Source organism: Arachis hypogaea, chromosome 12 (assembly GCF_003086295.3).
Source record: "Arachis hypogaea cultivar Tifrunner chromosome 12, arahy.Tifrunner.gnm2.J5K5, whole genome shotgun sequence".
NCBI classification, from domain to species: Eukaryota; Viridiplantae; Streptophyta; class Magnoliopsida; order Fabales; family Fabaceae; genus Arachis; species Arachis hypogaea.
In genome coordinates this window covers 94,361,189-94,380,144 of record NC_092047.1, presented here as the reverse complement: position 1 = coordinate 94,380,144, position 18,956 = coordinate 94,361,189, and the positions used below count along the sequence as shown (strand labels likewise).

General features: G+C 31.5%; 1 protein-coding gene across 1 annotated transcript in view; it reads right to left on the bottom strand.

The window, feature by feature from the left end:
• Positions 1 to 8,261: 8,261 nt before the first annotated feature.
• LOC112727743 (probable 2-isopropylmalate synthase) overlaps positions 8,262 to 18,956 on the bottom strand; it is a 30,019-nt gene continuing 19,324 nt past the window's right edge. Inside the window, exons 7-13 of the mRNA XM_025777631.2 lie at positions 14,761 to 14,861; positions 13,488 to 13,521; positions 10,514 to 10,588; positions 10,070 to 10,153; positions 9,822 to 9,959; positions 8,791 to 8,936; positions 8,262 to 8,595 (exon numbers count right to left, since the gene is read on the bottom strand). Of these exons, the coding sequence (XP_025633416.1) occupies positions 8,508 to 8,595; positions 8,791 to 8,936; positions 9,822 to 9,959; positions 10,070 to 10,153; positions 10,514 to 10,588; positions 13,488 to 13,521; positions 14,761 to 14,861 (666 nt within the window). The 3' untranslated portion in view covers positions 8,262 to 8,507. The remainder of the gene's footprint in view (positions 8,596 to 8,790; positions 8,937 to 9,821; positions 9,960 to 10,069; positions 10,154 to 10,513; positions 10,589 to 13,487; positions 13,522 to 14,760; positions 14,862 to 18,956) is intronic.

Sequence of the window (18,956 nt, the reverse complement as noted above, 5' to 3'; positions counted from 1 at the left end):
CTCATAGAGAGTTTCTGATTCACCTTGAACAATGCATGAGATCTCTTTCCTTTGTCTGTCTGTAACTTCAGCTGGAAAGTATTTCTCCAAAAATTCTCTTCTGAGCGTATCCCAGTTAGTAACAGTTGCTTCAGGTTGGGAGTAGTACCACTCCCTCGCCTTTCCCTCAAGAGAAAACGGGAAGGCAATTAACAGAATAGAAGTTTCATTCGCACCCTGATGCCTAACAGTAGAACAGGCTGTCTGAAAATCCCTGAGGTGCTTGATGGGCTCTTGAGCAGGTAAGCCATGAAACTTGGGCATTAAGTTGATTAGTGCAGTCTTCAGTTTAAAATCTGCAGCAAGAGTTGGATGATGCACTTGATACGGCTGCATTGTAAAATTTGGGGCTCCAGCTTCTTGGAGAGTAATCCTCCTAGGTACTGCCATTCTATCTGCACATGAATCAACTGAATCAGTAGTAAAAGAGCTTATTTCGCTCTCAGATGGCGGTTCAGATTCGCCCTCAGATGAGACTGGTGAATCGATAACAATCACTTCACCACCCTCAAAGGCTAACCGACGTCGAGCTTGCCTAATATGTGAAATAGTTCTTTCAATTTCAGGATCAAATGTGGCTAAGTTCGGGTCAAGCAGTGAACGCGTCATTCAATGAAAGAAACATATAGCTCATGGTAAAAATAAAAACAAAATATGCAAATAAAAATATGTACACTAATTAATAATTTAGCACACAATTGCAACTCCCCGGCAACGGCACCAAAAATTGGTGCATGGCAGAAGTTAGGCCAATTAAGAGATTATAATATAACAGGACAGCGTTGCGAGTATAGCTCTTAACCAACTAAAATTTGCCTCACCAATTTAGAAGAGTGTCAGAAAAATTTAGAATAAAAATACTGGGAGTATGAGTCCCAGGTTGTCTCCCAACGAGTTACGAGAAAGGATGCTATTTTATTAATTAGGAATTTCCAAGAGAGTTTGAGTTTGGATAACGAGTAATTAAATAATTGTAAATTAAAGCAATAAAAACTAAGAATGATTATTAATATTCTAGATAAAAAGCCTTGATTGGGGGAATGATTAATTAGAAGTTCTATCCTTGTTGGAGTCTCTTAAGTGTAGTATTAAAAAGGTTGTTGTTTTCACTTGGTTAACCCTTACTAATAAAGAAAAGTCAAGTGATTGAGCTAACTCTTATTCGCAAATCCTAGTCCTCTCCCTTGGGAAGGTCTAGCGTTAGTAAATACAGAACTAGCCAACAACTTCCAGTTTAATCAGTACTTAAGCCTTCCAACTCAAGTGTCTCCTTTTAATCAACCCCCATGTCAAGTATGGATTCACTCCATTGACATGAATATAACGCTTATAAAAATATAAGAAGAAGACATGATAATTTAAATAAAATAGGGATTCAAAATTGATTAAAAGTAAAAGTAATCATTTGCATTAACAATTCATGAAAATAATCCACTTACTACTTTAAACAAGAATTAAGAATATGGAATAAATAAAAGAGTAAGTAAGGAAACAAACTAGAATAGTATCTTCAATGGAGGTAATGACTCTTTAATATCCAAAAGCAAAAGCAATAAACTGGGAATGTAAAGAGAACCTAGAGGAAGAATAATCCTCTCTAAATTCAGATCTAAAAACCTAAAACTATCCTAATTAGAATGTATCTAAAATTATGTTGTCTGTTGAGTCTCTGCATGTTTTCTGGCATTATTCTATGTTTCTGGGATGAAAACTGGGTCAGAATGCGGCCCAAAATCGCCCCCAGCGTTTTCTGTTATTTCTGCAGATCGCACAGGTCACGCGTACACGTCAGTCATGTGTGCGCGTCATTCAGCAATTTTCCTTGTCACATGTATGCATCGTCCACGCGTTCACATCATTTGTGCAGACTCCAATCCACGCGTACGCGTCAGGCACGCGCACGCGTCGCTGCAATTTTTTCCATTCCGCGCGCTCGCGTGAGCCATGCGCGCGTGTCGGTGTTCGTTGGTCATCTCCTTAGTTTCTTGTGTTCCTTCCATTTTTGAAAGCTTCCTCTCCATTCTCTAAGCCATTCCTGCCCTATAAAGCATGAAACACTTAACACACGAATCACGGCATCGAATGGTATAAAGGAGAATTAAAATATACTAACTAAAGATCTCTAGGAAGCAAGTTTTCAACCTTAGAATAAAACTAGGAAGGAAAATGTAAAATCATGCAATTAGTATGAATAAGTGGGTGATGACTTGATGAAACCACTCAATTAAACACAAGATAAACCATAAAATAGTGGTTTATCACTCACCCACACATTGAATTTTCGAAATTGGAAAAGGATATTCGAAATTGAAAATGTAACCTCCTTACCAATTTAATTATTGAGCTTTGTAGAGAATTCCAAGATGAATGTGTGGCCGCTGACGGCTTGTCAATCGGAGCTCCGGATCAAAAGTTATTAAGAATTGAAATTTGAGATCCAGGGCAAGGAAGCTAAAGCTCTTTATGTTTTTAATGAATTGGGTTGCACCATGGGCCCAATACAGGCTCGGTTCGCTCGATTCGGCCTGTTCGACCTAATCTTTAGCCGAATTCTTTAAAATTAGTGTCAAAATTCTTATTTTAATTAGCTCTATCTGATTAAACTATAAAATTCTATTTTCTAATTTTTCTAATTAATAATTAATTTATTAACTATTTATTTGTTAATTTTGCAGATTTTACATTCATTCTATAAGAACTTGAAGCAATACCAACTTCAAGCGTTTTCCCTTGAGTGCTTAATATAAATCTTGGTATCCTCACTAACTATAGTGTATATATAGCAAGTCTCCCCACCTAGAGAATTACACCCTAAGTCTCTCAACAAATAAGAAGAGCTACACAACTCTCTTTTTACAATGTAAGGAGATAAAATTCAGATTATGAAAGTTGTCTTGAAAGAGTATACGATTATAAATGAAGCACTATGAGTAAGCTCAAGGATATCTCTAAAATTTTGATAAAAATCACTTTTAAAAAATTATGAACTTTGATCAATATGGTAGCATATAAGTTTAGAGAATGTTACGTTGTGCATTGAAAGCATTCATAGGGACCTCTATTTATAGGCCTTTAAATTCTCATATACGTTGGGAATAGATAAGCGATAGGAGGAGCCTATTGGTCAAGAACACACGCTCTTGGTAAAATCTGTGTCTTTTTAATGTATAGGATCGATCCTCCCCATTACTATAGGGATCAATCCTCATAGAGTAAAATTTGAATTTTTAGTTCTGTGAAACACGTGAGAATCGATCCTCAAGAATAACATAGAGATCGATCTTCCTCTATGTATAAATTTCTCCAAATTCAAATTCGAACTATAGTACCTTGGCTATGATTAGGTTGGGACCTACCCTCTATAATCCATTAGGACCAAATTATGGTCATAATAGAACATCCCATACCTCTCATAATTGAAGGATTTTGAAAATTATTGTTTGAAAATTATTTTAACTTTGATAACACACTACAACAAATAAGGGTTTTCGCAACGATAAAAAACCGTTGCCGTAGATTGAAAAACCGTTCCTAAAACTTTAGGTAACGCTTTGGCAACGATTTTTGACCTGTGGTATATGCGGCCGTTACCAATGCTCAAAGGCAACGGTTTTTTACCTAAGGCAATGGTAACAAAAAAATCGTTGCCAAAGTTACTGGCATAGACAATGGTTTTGAAAGAAAATTTTAAACAACGGTTTTGAACCGTTACTTGATAAGCAACGGTTTTAAACCGTTCTCTTTCATGATCCAACGGTTTAAAACCATAATTGAATAAGCAACGGTTTTAAACTATTGTAGTTTCATTACTCACAAAGCCAACGATTTTAAAGCGTTACTGTTGATGTCATTTTTTGGCAACAATTTTAATACCATTGCCATTTTATAGTCGTCTAAGACAACGGTTTTAAAGCATTACCATTGGTGTTGTTTTTTGGCAACGGTTTTAATTTCAATTTTTTTTATTATTTAGTGTTAATAAATAATCTAAACTATTTGAATCAAGTCACTAAAGAAAAATAATTGAACATTTTCCATCAAATTTGACTTATAAAAATTGTTGTAAGATCCACAATCACATTATATATTATTTGCTAGTAAGAATAAAATGTGTACATTTCCTTAAGTTTTTAAAAAAAACAAGACTAATATTCTCACTTGAACATATTCCCAAATAGCTTCTTTATCTTTAATCCCCTTCCAGTTTGTGTATATTAATGGACAAAAATCTGAATTCCTTGCCACTGCGCCCAAAAATTTGTTCAAGTTGTTTACATCTTCATCAGTAGGACCAGTTGTCTCTCCTTCAATATCTAGAGTAATTTCTTCTCTATCTTCCAACTGTCTTGCATGAATCTTTAAGCATTGTGTAGGTCCTCATGTTTTCTTCACTGTTGTCTCTATACAAAGAGACTAATTAAAATTACCATAATATATTCAAAGAGACTAAAACATTAATATTTTTAGCATTATATACCATCCTTGTTATTGATTTATATATATTTAATTGAAAAAAAAAACAGCTTCATCCATTTAGCCAAATGAATAAAATTCCATAATTTCACTATTGCTAATGATTTATTCCAGCTACGTAGGAAACTAGAATTTGCTTCTAAAATTAAAGTCAAAGTGTAAAGAGTCAGAGATTCTTTTCTTATATCATATCATAGTATGTACATGTACCTTTTCTTGTACAATTAATGAGTACAAATCCTATTCAGATATTGATCTCATTTCAGTGACAGATTTATCACTTGATAAAATATAAATTGTAATGTGAAAATAGCCCACCATATGCAGCAATATATATACGTGAACTAAAGTGTGAACTTGGGCGTGTGTGGGGAACTAGCCCACCATATGCAGCTACGCAAACATAATAATTTTACGTCAACTGAAGTGTGAAATTGAAATAAAGAAAACTTAAAAATATTATAATAAATTATGAGCAATATCTATTTTGCTTAAATTGATACCGGCTTCATTTGTGAAAGCTTTCTCTCTTAATTCAATGATTGACAAGCAACTAGAAACTTTCCCAAAGAAGAAAGAAGAAAGAATGAACTAGGACTACATAGAAGCTAGAAAAATAGATAGCTTGTAGTGAAAGTAAACTGAACTATTATTTAGAAAATGGATAGCAATTACACCTTAATTACATAGAGAGAGTTATTTATGGCCTAGTGCACCAAGTAAAAGTCACAGACTCTCACACCTTGAGTCTTGATTTTCTTGTTCGAATTTTGCTATTTAACTTGAGTCTTGATTTTATTGAAAGCCTAGCTCAAATTAATCAATTCAAGTAAATTATCCGTGCTTATTAATGAAAATAAAAAAAGCCATATCCTCACATACAACCATTTTCATCATCATGCTCACCATCAAACACTCTTTTTCAACCCACCCTGCCGCCCCCACCAATTAATAGATCCAATAAATTATTTATTAAAATATATCCCTATTATACAAAGAAGCCATCGTATATAAATCTTTTACAGCAGTAAATTTAAAGAGAAATGATGTCATAAAATATTTTTAAGGAGACCGAAAATTTATCTTTCACAGTATTGTCTATACTCAGCCTCAGTTGGATTAATATAATCCTTGTCCTGCTCCTCTATATTATCTCTTTCATTCTCATCCAATTGCTCTTTACCTGTAGTGTAGCTCAATGTCTAAGATAGTGGCAGCTACAGAGAGACGCACTATTTGATTCCCTTTTTTTGGTTTTAAAGAGACAAACTACAACAGCAACAAAGAATAAAAATATAAGTAATTCATAACCACAACTCTAGTACTAATGTTACTATCACTTCCATGACTACATACTAGCATTAGCACCTATAAATCAAACAAAACCCACCAAAGACACTAGTTACCACGTAACAAAAGCACCTTCAACCTATCTACCAGCACAAATAGACAAATTCACTATACTTAGTGAACCAAAACACTTTTCTGATTTATGACATCCAAAAATTAACAACAAAATCAAACTTATTTGCATTGAACAGTTCAAAGAGACTTAAAATAATTGTGGTAATATTTTTCTATTTTAAATCAATGACCAAAATATAGCATTGTCCAAAATCAATATTAAAAACAACACAAAATCAGAACAACATCTTCAGATAACCAATTACCAAATCAAAATCAGAATAACACTATACTAAATCAATATTAAAATCAAATTTAAATCAAAATAGTATTTCCAGAGAACCAATTCCAAATCAAAATCACACATCATTATACTAAATCAATATAAAATTAATATTAAAATCAAATCAAAACCAGATCAACATTTTCAGATAACTAATTACCAAATCAAATATTGGCAACAGAACATAACTCAATGCTACCAGGGAAAAGCAGAATAGAACAGCAATGGCAGAGTAACCTACGGTGATCATGAAGCATGACGGTGATGGAAACAACGGCAGCGTGGGTGATGAGACAGTGTGCCCTCCTTCTCTGTCACAGCTCCTTCGTGCGTCACTCCCCTTGGTCTCGAACGCGTCTTCTTCTTCAGCAGCAACAAAACCAATCAGCAAAATAGAAAAATTTTTTTGTTTTATACATCAATAACCAACAAGGAGCAAATTATCTTTCACTTTATGTTTATTTACATTTAGCTCGGTAATAAAAAATTCCTAAACAAAATTTCATCTACCAAGATGGTTATAAAAGGAACATTGCAGATTCAGAAGAACTTTATGTTCTCTAGATTTAAAATATATATTGAAGGTCCAGTTGTTGATGATGAAGAAAATTGACGAGAAAGAAATGGCTTGCACTGTCAGTTTTAGTTTTGTTAATTTTTTGAAATTTAATAAAAATTGACGGTACCGAGCGCCATTGATTATTTTATCAATAATATTAATAGCTAGATCGCTGATTCAATTATTAAAAATAGCTATGGCTTGGCTGTCAGTATTTATTGACAATTCAACTATTCTTTTTTTTTAATTTTCCTTTATCATTTTTAACTAAAAATCGACAACTTTGCCGTCAATCTTAATATCAAATTCCTATACGTCCATTCATTTATTAATGATTCCATTTGAAAATAATTTATAGATAATACATCAATTAAGCTTTTAAATATAGAAACAAAATTTATATTTAATATGGCAATAATATGTCCAAATAGTAGAAATAATACTCAATTTGGTCCCTAAATTTACATACGACCATCAATTTAGTCCCTAAAGTTTCAATTACCTTTATTTAATCCTCAAACTTTGCGAACATGACTCATATTAGTTCTTGAAATAATTTTCAATGTATACACGTTAATAGAACGCTGTCATAGACAGGCGGATGCCACACTAGACTCTGTAAAATGATATCGTTTTGGTTTTAACACTCAAATAACCAAAAAACATCATAAGTGGTGTTTATTAAAACTTTACCTAATAAAACAAGTGATGTGACATCATTTTTGAGCTATTTGAATGCCAAAACCAAAATTACATCATTTTATATGTTTAAGTGTGGCATTTGATTGTCCATTTCAACGCTCTATTAATGTTTTTTAACTAAAAATCATCTCAGGGACTAATGTGAGGCATATTTATAAAATTTGGGGACTAAATAGAGGTAATTAAAGTTTGAGGGACTAAATTGAAACTCGCATGCAAATTTAGAAACTAAATTGAGTATTAACTCCCAAATAGTAAACAGTCCACTAATATAAATATTTCAAGATAAGATATAAATAACTATACACATATTAAACAATTCACAAAGAAATAGCTCAATTCACATTTAACAATCAACTAACAATATAAATCCAAAACAAAGTAAATAACTCTACTTATACTCATCTAAATAGCCATCATCTATGTCATAAAGGCTTAGAGATAATACTAATAAATGCATGAATAATTAGAAATGCATCATTCTTCAATATGAAAAAAATTAAACGATGACTAAAAAATAAAGGATGTATCTGCAAAAAATGACACAATATGAAATATGATGCATGATATATGGTATCATTCCATTAAAGTAAAGGTAATATAACAACAATTAAGTGTAAAAAATATCAACTATGTTAGGTGCACCAAAATTAGTCACTAAAATCAGCCACCAATATAGAATGCACATGAAAATACAAAATACACACTAAAAATGAGTTAAACTACACAAGTTGGCTGATTTTAGTAACTAACTTTAGTGTGCATATAGTATTTTTGGTAAAAAAAATATACGCCAATGAGGAGTTATTAATATATCTTCTTTTAATATTTTAGTTCTTCATAGATTAACACAAGAAGATTTAAGATACAAGATGTGTTATGATGGGTAACTATTTTCTAGTTTATTTTTTGGGATCGCACGCACACGCACATTATTGATACTTACGAGATAAATTCAAAGGAGTAAATGTTTATAATGTAACTATAGTATCTCAACTCTCAAATGTAGAAACTATAATTATTTTATCAAACATTATTATATATAAACTATTTCTTGGAATCCAACATCTTGTTCACGGCTGCAATATAAGCCTCAACACTGGAGACAACAACATCTGTTCCTGCTCCAATTCCACTATACATAACATCATAAAAAAGAAAACATTATGAGTGTGAATGGTTTTAAATTGTGACTATAGTCATAATTCTAATTACCTTGTATGTTATGCAAAAAGAATATATATATGTATAATAGTGGATTGATGATTATTGTAAAGAACATATTTGACAAAAAGCAATAAACACTTGAATTTATCATAGAACTATTTACCTAAAAATTGGTTGAATACTTTCTTCAACTAATGAATGAGTAGATGCATGGTCATTCATTCTACAAATTCTAACATGTGTAGTGATAACAACATCAACACCTTCTATCATTGTAGTCAATGTATACTGAACAAGTTTTATAGCTTCCTGCATAAAAATTATCATAAAAATTTATTCTTGTCACATGCTAGCAAAATTTATTAAATACAAAAATATTAAAAAATTAGAGTCTAACAAAGCATCCAAGTATTTACTTTCAATCTTATAGCTCTCTCTCTTTCTTCTTCTAAATGAATCCTCTAAATGTCATATAATTTGGTAGACTAAAAATGACCAGTTTATTAAAATTAGAGACACGCATCTCCAAAATATTAAACAATTATGTTAAAAAATAATTAAACATTATTTACCAAAAGAACCCTATAACAACAAAAAGAAAATGAATACACGTTTGTATCTATACCTATATTACCATATGTGTCAACTCTCTTTAGCATGTTATGACTCTTACTTTTTCTATAACAATGACAATCTCGGAAACAAAAAAATAAATTCATGATCATTTCAAAATTAAATAACATATATGTATTCAATTTAATTTGTAGATCTGATAGGAATTATTCATATAAAGTTATGCTAAAAGCTATACTATAATAGATTATTTTAGTGCATCTTAATTCATACATTATCTTTCTTGAAAAGGCGAAATTAACTATTTACACAAACTAAGAATTTTGTCATAAGTTTCTTGGATTATTTAATTTGTTAGGTATACCTCATCCTTTTAACATTTGATATACCTAATCTTAGCTAATGATAATCAATTTACACAAGTTGTTTCAATCGACATTCTCAATCTAATCTATGAGTAAAATGGACTAAAAAATATAGTTAATGCTCTTTCCATTCATCTATTATTCACCATAAATCTTGTCTCATCACAAATACACCAATTAAAGATGAATCATTAATAATAATTATAATTTTTGTTGTAGTAATGATAAAAATACTCAATTGAGCATTATTTCAAACCTTTATAATAAGATTCACTGCTTTAAAAACTGAATCTATTGAACCTGAACCAACAGAACAAGCAACATGTATGCCTCCATCAATGGTATTATTGAGTCTAACAGTTGCTGTTGAAAGACCCAAAGTTCCACAAGTCACCTACGTAGTATATACATTAACACATTTTAATTTAAATTTTTGTCAAGTTAAACCCTTATATCAAACACAAAATTTTTTTCATATATATATATATAAATATATAAACCAACCTGTATGTCACTAAGTTTCCAAATAGATTCCACTTGAGTAACTTCATTTGATACCAATGCTCTAAGGTCAACATCAGTTACCCTCTTAATAAACCAAATATTGTAGTTAGATAATAAGAAAAAAGAAAATCATTCAATAGGTTAAAATTTCACATTGAATGCTTTTTTAATGTATTTGGTTAAAAGGAGTGTAGTAATTTAATGGTTAAATCTCTTGCATCATTTATATGTCCACTCTTGAAATCATAGTATATTTGTTTGGTATATGGTGAACCAAAATTATTTTATTGTATTAAAGTTTAAAGTAAATATCAAACAAATCATATACTTAAATTGCAAGTAGATGATTGTCATAAGTACAAGTTGGATCTAGTTAATAATAATAATAATAATAATAATGCAAAGTTGAAATTAGAAAATTTTAAATATATAATTATTATTTACCTTTTTTTTGTCGGCTACTGCTTTAAATTTCCAAAAGACACTATCAATTTCATTTTCTTTAAGGTGATAACCAAGCTGAAATCAGAAAAGACAACTAACTCAAAAACATAGAAAAGACAAAATTAATATGACATTGAATATATATAAAGCAAAATCACTAGTTTTTTCCAAAACAAAATTATATATGCATGCCATATTTCTTTATTGAGTTATGCTATGTACATCAAAATCAGCCACCAAAGTCAACCATCAGTATAAATACATGCTGGAATATAAATACACATTGAAAATAAATTAAATCACACATGTATTTATACACAAATACATTGATGACTGCTTTTGGTGTACAAATGGCATTTTTGTTCTTTATTTATGTAAATCGTGATAAGGTACGTATTGTATGTTTGATAGCATTTGTAAGTAAATCACAATATCCTACCACGGTTTACGTTTCAAAATTTCAAATCCATATGCACAAGTCATGCTAGGATGTTGATAGTGTGTAGAAAAATGTAAATCCACTAACGTACATATCTCATGATACCCTACCATAATTTATGTAGAAATAAAAAAAAATACTCAACACCATCCAACCAGGATTTACACTCGAGATAAGTCTTTATATATAATTATGCAATGAAACTGTTTCAAAATATTATAGAGTGGAGAAAAAATGTTTGAAATTCCATTTGTGTTAGTCCATGACTACATAAAAATTAGAAATGATTGCTCTTTCGGTGCTAGCTCCTAAAAACCCTCATATCGTGGCTACACCTCATGACTATCATGTTCATGTGGTGCGTGGCTCAAACTGTGCCAAAATGTGGCAATTGACCTCTTCTATATCTTGTTGGGGCTTTGTTAAGGTCAACATTATGATCCAAAACACCGTCTCAAAATGTGGCATGTAACCGTCAATGACACTTACAAGTTTTTTAAGCTCCATAAAGAACTCTCATCTAGTACTAAATACTTGCTCTAAATCTCACGAACTTGCTAATCCTGAGAATAGCATAGAGTTAAAACCTTTTGGATTAACCATCCTATTCCAATTTAACCTACACCTCTAGCTCCTCCCACCCTGAACTTCTAATTCCATCACCCTACCCTAGACCTTTCCTAGAATGACTCATGTACCACCTTAAACCTCCTCAAGAAGCCCCATACCCCACCTAAAAGCTCCTCCCGATCCTTCTACTGTCTCCACCATCTTCCTCTCTACTGGCTCTATGTTTATCTTCCTCCACATTCCTACAACTATGTTGGTTAGTGCGAGTAAAAGTTATTTGATAATGTTCAATTGGCACGATGTCTAGTCCTTGCTATTTAGCTAATGTAGCAATCTGATTCTGGACAAGAGAATTTATAATTACTCCAGCCTGTCGAGGATCATCCAAAAAGTTATCAGGAGAAAATAACCATAATCCTGCACCATGTTATCGCTAAAGATATTCTACTGAGGGTCAAGGATCAATCACTAGTTCAAAGTATAACACCTTTTATCAAATCTTCTTTGTTAACGTTCATGCCACGTAATAAATAAATCTCAAAAAACTATGTAAGTATTTAACCATCTTTTGATAATACAAGTCAATATTTATGGCTAGTATGGTGCACATTCTCAAGCTTGTTTTAGAACCCAATCGACCTTATGCAACTCAACTGAAGCAAAATTTATCAAGATGGTCATCGATTTTCGAAATGCCATGTGTTTAAGCTCGAGGATACCAAGATGAAAATTGTTGTATAACCTCGTGGGCCTTACAAATTATTCTATCTGAAAGTTTTATATTAGGTAAAATTATACAAATACACTGTAATAAAGTAAATACGAACGATAGTGATCTTTAATTAAAATAATGCCCCTTACCTCGAGATAAGCGACCAACAGACAATCAAAACCAATGTGAGAAGCTACCAAATGTCCAAGACTATAACAATGTGAGCATCTTGACCAAGTTCATAATATTTCAATTTCCAACTAACACAAATACCTATACAACTAGGGTATAACCTACCTACTATAGATATGACACTAAACGATTATGCATGATAATCTTTTGTTGCCTTCAAACACTCTGTACATTGAATTGTTTGGTTAAAACCAACAAAAAAAATTAAAACATTAGAATAAAATAAAATAAAAATAAAAATATTAACATCCAATATCTAACATTCTCTATTTTGCTAAACCAATACAAAAGCCTATCTTTATAAATAAGTGAACAATATGTTTTCACTAACTTTAGATACTAGATTTGTTAGAATGGTAAAATATTTTTGAATTGTACTAGAAAAATAACACATTATATCCTAAAGAAAATTCAACTAAACATACATATAAATAAAATAAATTAGCCATCAATAATAAAAAATAAATATGATCGTAAATTCGTCGTCAACTATATGTGCTACTTTTGTTTTGCTGCTTAGAGGCAATGCAAATACCCTAACACCCAAGCAAAACTTATTATTAAATGAAACAAACATGCATTATATCAAATTAAACTCCTAACAATATATAACAATGATTGTGGGAGTGTGTACTTAAATTTTGCCAGGATCCTAGACATCCCAATTGCATAAAAATTGTGCTAGGGTTTCGGGCATCCCAAATGCACAAAATTCTCATAGGCCGGTGTGCTTCCTCATTTCCATGTAAATCGTTATAACTTACCATGATTTTACGTGTTTCTACGCACTATCAATATGCTAGCACGATTTATGTGCATATGGGTTTAAAATTTTGAAACAAAAATTCGTGCCATAGTACCACAATTTACATACAAATACTATAACATATAACCTTGTAGCACACTTATATAAATAAAGAAATAGAACATATGTACATGTGATTTCATTTTGGAGGTAGTTGGTAATTTTGTTTTTTTTTTCATTTATTTAAGTAAAAAAATATTATATATATATATATATGCAAAGAGAGTGAAAGAAAGAGAGAGAAAGTATAATGCACCTCTTTAAGACGCTTCATTAAGCCTTGTCGTCCACTGTATCATTGAGTGGGAAAAGAGAAACATTAAAACATGAACAATAAAATTCACACAAGAAGAAAATCCATGTGCAGAGTAATAATTATAATAATGAGAATTTAATTAAGCTCACATTTGATTCGAAAAATGTTTTCATAGTGGTTTTGTTTTTTATACTTATAGGTGACCAAATAGTTTTTAGCCAACACATAATTAATATATTTTGGAAAAGTATATGTAGACAATAAAAATACTAAACAATGTGAACAATGGATATATCGGATGTTCATTTCACTAGGTGTATGGATGGTTATCCTAATATTAAGATTTAGTTGGGTAATTTGGGGGTGTAGTGTGTTTTTACTTTATTGGCTAATTTTAGAGCCCATTGTTCATATTGTTCACAAAAGCCATTGTCTACCTAGCAAAGTCCTTATAGAACATCCTGAGTACCAATAGCAAATAGAGAAACCAATAGAAAAAATAACAAAATTAAAAATACGACAGAAATTTCAATTTAGTAGTATGTTATTCATTTTGAAATAAAGGCGCATAAATATGTAAAAGAAAATAATTCATATCATGTATTTAACGTAAAGCAAAGTATACTCATTCTTTTGTGCACATATATATGTAGATATTTTGAAAGTTTGCCATCAATAATCCCACGAAACCCAAGTCATGGCCACCCAAGCTTAATAAGTGCTTAAGAAGGTACTACTTATGTGAAATTCTATAATGGTAAAGCAGAATCTGGTTTGAGACAGAAGGAGAATTACATAGTTAACTTGTGGTAAATTAGAAATTGGACTTTTTATTATCGTTAAATATTTGAACTACAATCATACAAGCTATTGATTGCAGTTAAAGCTAACTAAGCGATTCGATTAACTTAACCATTCTTTCAACTATCTACTACTAGCATGGTGCTATCATAATTGATTTACTCAAATGACTTTACCACTAACTTATTTCATTAGCATCACCACAATAATTAACTTGCACAACAAGTCACCCAACAAGTAACAATCATCTAATCATACAACCGAGTTATATTAATTAACTTACAACAAATTACTCATTTAACCTCAACAATATATACTGAATACTAATATTTATATACTTTGTAAATGACAAAAATTTTCAAAATATAGATAATTGCAACAACTTGTTCATAGATATTGAATCACACACACTAGCATAAAAGAATCATCTTGTATTATCTATCATACCAAAGTATTTTTTTGTATGACATACCTAAGTTTTCCCAATACAATGCCAACTTCATTAGATCTTTCCAACCCAATGGATTCCGGAGGTATTATTTCATATGTAGCTTTATGTTTTAACCATCCATCCTTATAAACATTAAAAAAAAAAGATAGAAACAAATGCATCAGAAGAAAAAAAGATTTCTTTGTTGTGTGCTTAAAAAACAGCTAGCAACAATAATATTACATTATTGAATTTAAAGCAGAAATATTTTTTTAACATATTATATTGATTTATTTATGTTTGGAGTAACTTTTAGATGTATTATACATGTTATTGTTAGTTTAAAAAATAAATGAGATATCGGGTAAAATCCAAATTAGAAATGAAAAATTTGATTATTGTATTATGTATTTCATGTCAAGAAAATAAAAATAAAAATACTTTGTTTATGGAGTACGAAAAGAAAAACTGAAAGAACTCTAAAAGTTTCCTTTTGTCATAAAATTTTGATCTTGAAAAATTAAAATATAGTTGTTTATTTATATGCAGCCTGCCAAGGATAAGTGTATGAATTCCTTAGAGTTAGTTAAAGGTTTTGAAACAAAAAATCTAAATCAGGAAAGTTGAGTTAGTTGAGTTGGTCACGAATCTTGAATTCATGATAAATTGAGTGATAGGTTGTGAGCTATTCGCAGAGTCTGGTTTTAGTTGTAGCTTTTAGTCACTTTACCATTGTATTGAGAATTCAGAAGCATTAGTTTTATGCATCTCCTATTTTCATGATCATCATTCTTCTTCTGTTCTAGCTCAATTCTGCAACACAACTTTCTTATTGTGAAAGATATCTCAAAATCTTTGACATGGTATCACGAGCTATTGGATATTGATTCATGGTTGAATCAATGCTACTAACTCTACTAAATCAACAAACAACAATGCTCTGCTGAATGGCTCTTCTTTCTAACCAAAGTCTTATCAAAATGCTATCAGCAACAAAATGGGTGAAAATAATCACAGAACCTTATAGCAACAGGCCTTGGAATCCATTAGAGGTCAAGATTTAGAGTCACCTTCAAAAAGATTCAATTCCTCCTCAACAATATAAACATTAGTGCCAAGAAGGTTACAATGTCATTTTTTTCTTGCTTCAATGGATTATGTCTTCTCCAACATGGTTAGATGTGCATTTACTAATGAAATCTAGAATAAGGTTGATGATTATTTCTCTTAATCTACAAAGTATGAGGTGAAACAGTTAAAAGCTAGTCTTAAGAATATCAAAAAGCATGGTTTGAGTGCAAATCAATACATCTCTAAGATTAAGGAAGTAGTTGATTCATTGGTAGCTCTTGGAAGCCCTCTTTCAAATGTAGAACACATTGAGGCTATTTTTACTAGTCTCAACTCTAAGTACCAAATCTTGCTTATTATGGTTAATTCTAAACATGAACTTTGTTCTCTATATGAAGTTGAAACTGTAGTCATGATACATGATGACATGTTATAGCAATTTAGAAATCCAGAGAATCTACTATCTCAAGCTCATCTTGCTCATACTTCTTTTTCAAGTTCTTTCAATTCTAGACGTATCAATAAAAGAGGAAGAGGGGCATAATGAACAGAGGAACTCGTTCCTATTTTGCATCACCAAGACCCTAATGTCAAGTATGTGGTAGATTTGGCCACACTGTTTGGCACATTTTCCATAGATTTGATAAACAAATTCCACTACCATCTCAACCATCTCAACCATAGAGCTCATATTTTGCTTCTACTTCATCATAATCTGCACCATCTTCCATAGAATCACAAGTCGTTGGATCCTTTTCAGTTCCATCACCACCAACTCCAGCCTTTCACAATCCATCTGTTTACATGGTTGTTCCATCTTCAATGGTTGATCCAGCATGGTATCCTAACACTGGTGAATTACACCATGTCACTCCAAATGCATCAAATCACCTTTCAAGTTCATACTATGCTAGCCCAAAATAGATTATTGTAGGCAATGAGAAAGGTTTGTCTATCTCTCGTTTGATGACTCTATTTTATATGCTTTAGATACAAATAGATTTTTTAACTTGCAACAACTAATTCACTCTACCAGATTACCAAGAATCTTGTTAGTGTTTCAAAATTTTGTGAAGAAAATGCTGTCTTGTTATTCATTATAAATCAATTTGCATCATTAGAATCTTCATGAAGAGTGTTGAAGTCAAAATGGTCAAAGAGTTAAAGAAGCAAAGTTTGAGTTGAATACAATAATCATCAATTTGGTATATTTTGCTAGAAGCTAACATATTGGAAGTTTGAAGATTTTTCAAGAATATTCAAGAGAGTAGTACAACTACAACATCCTACAACATTGAAGAAATTCAAAATCAAATTGAATTAAAATTGGAAACCAAGCAACCTAAATTAGAAGATTATGGAAACTACATGAATGCAGGTTGTGTTTCTAGCACAAGTTGAAGGAAGATTCATGAAGCCAACTCATGAAATGGTGGTCATTACAAAATTGATTGTGGTTCATAAATTATTATTTTAGTAGGAAGCATTGCCTATATAAAGGCACATATGCCTTGTGTATTGTGTGTGTTTCAAAAAAAAAAATAAAATGAATATGTTTTGAAATATTAGAAATTCTCTCCTTATTATTATGAGTGTTGGGGAGTTTGAGAGATTGAAAATATGATAGTGTTACTTATGAGAGTGAGTGATCTTGGGCTCAATTAAGTTGTGGGTATTATACTTACATTTGGTATCAGAGCTGGTTAATCCAGCGCCTGGTGTTTGAGAATTTGTGAGGTATGGGAGATTTCTCACATATAGTTGTTTGATCATAGAGTCAGTATGGCAAATACTTTTAATATTGTGTGGTCCGGTACCAAGTTAGATAAAAAACTTAATTATAGTTATTTGGAGACTTTGTTGTCTACCTATTTGAAGGCCCAGAACCTGTGAAATTTTATTAAACTGGGTTTGCAAGAAGGAGCAAATGCTGCTCAACAGAGGAGAGATCAATTGGCACTATCTCAAATTCATCAAGGTGTAGATTATACTATGTTTGGCAAAATAGCAAATGCCAAAATTGCAACAGAAGCATGGAACCCGTTGAAGCTGTCATATAAAGGCGTAGATAAATCTCAGAAAGTGAAGTTACAGTCTTTGAAAAGAGAATATGAAAGATACAAGATGTCTAGCTCAGAAATTATTGGGCAATATTTTACTCGTGTTATAGATCTTGTCAATAAGATGAGAGTCTATGGAAAAGATATGCCCGATAGCAAAGTGGTGGAGAAAATTATTCGCACTATGCCGATGAAGTATGACCATGTGGTGACTATGACTAAAGTCCCACGATATGGATACCATGACGATTGCAGAGTTGCAAGGAACCATGGAAAGCCACATCAGTAGAATACTGGAGAAGTCAGAAAAATCAACCGTGGAAGCCCTGAAAAGCCAAGTGAATTTAAACAATGTTGCAGAATCAAGTCGTACACAAGAAGGACGAGGTCGTGGTTTTAACTTTCAAAGTAGATGCAGAGGAAATTTCAGAGGTAGAGGTCGTGGCAATTACAAGCAAGAAAGTTATAATAAGTTTACACCACCTAATCAAGAAAGAGGTGGAACGAATTTCAGGCCTGTCAATTGAGGAAGAGGTCAAGGCAATTTTTATCAAGAAAGAACAAATTTCAATTGTTTTCATTGTGGAAAGTATCGACACAAAGTAGCAGATTGCATATTCAAAATGGTGAATAACAATCAAGCACACATTGCAGAAAATCAGTATCAAAATACTAATGATAATCCGGGTACTCAGACTTTATTTTTTACAAGTAATTCATGTGCTGAAGATGAAAATATATGGTACTTGGATAATGCTTGCAGTAATCATATGTCTGGTAGAAAGGCGTTATTTTCTTCATTAGATGATTCAGTTAAACTATTATTGAAGTTTGATAATAGTACAAAGATCCCTATTGAAGGAAAATGGCATATACCAATTAGATTGAAGGATGGTTCTCTGAGTTATATTTCTGATGTTTTCTATGCTCCTGAACTTGATTACAATTTACTAAGTATGGGGCAATCATCTGAGAAGGGATATAAGATGATAACTTATCGTGGATATTGCACTGTATTTGACAACAATGGAAGGTTCATAGATAAATCAAAGATGACTTCAAAAAGAATGTTTCCATTAAAAATTCAACATATTAATCCCTCTTGCA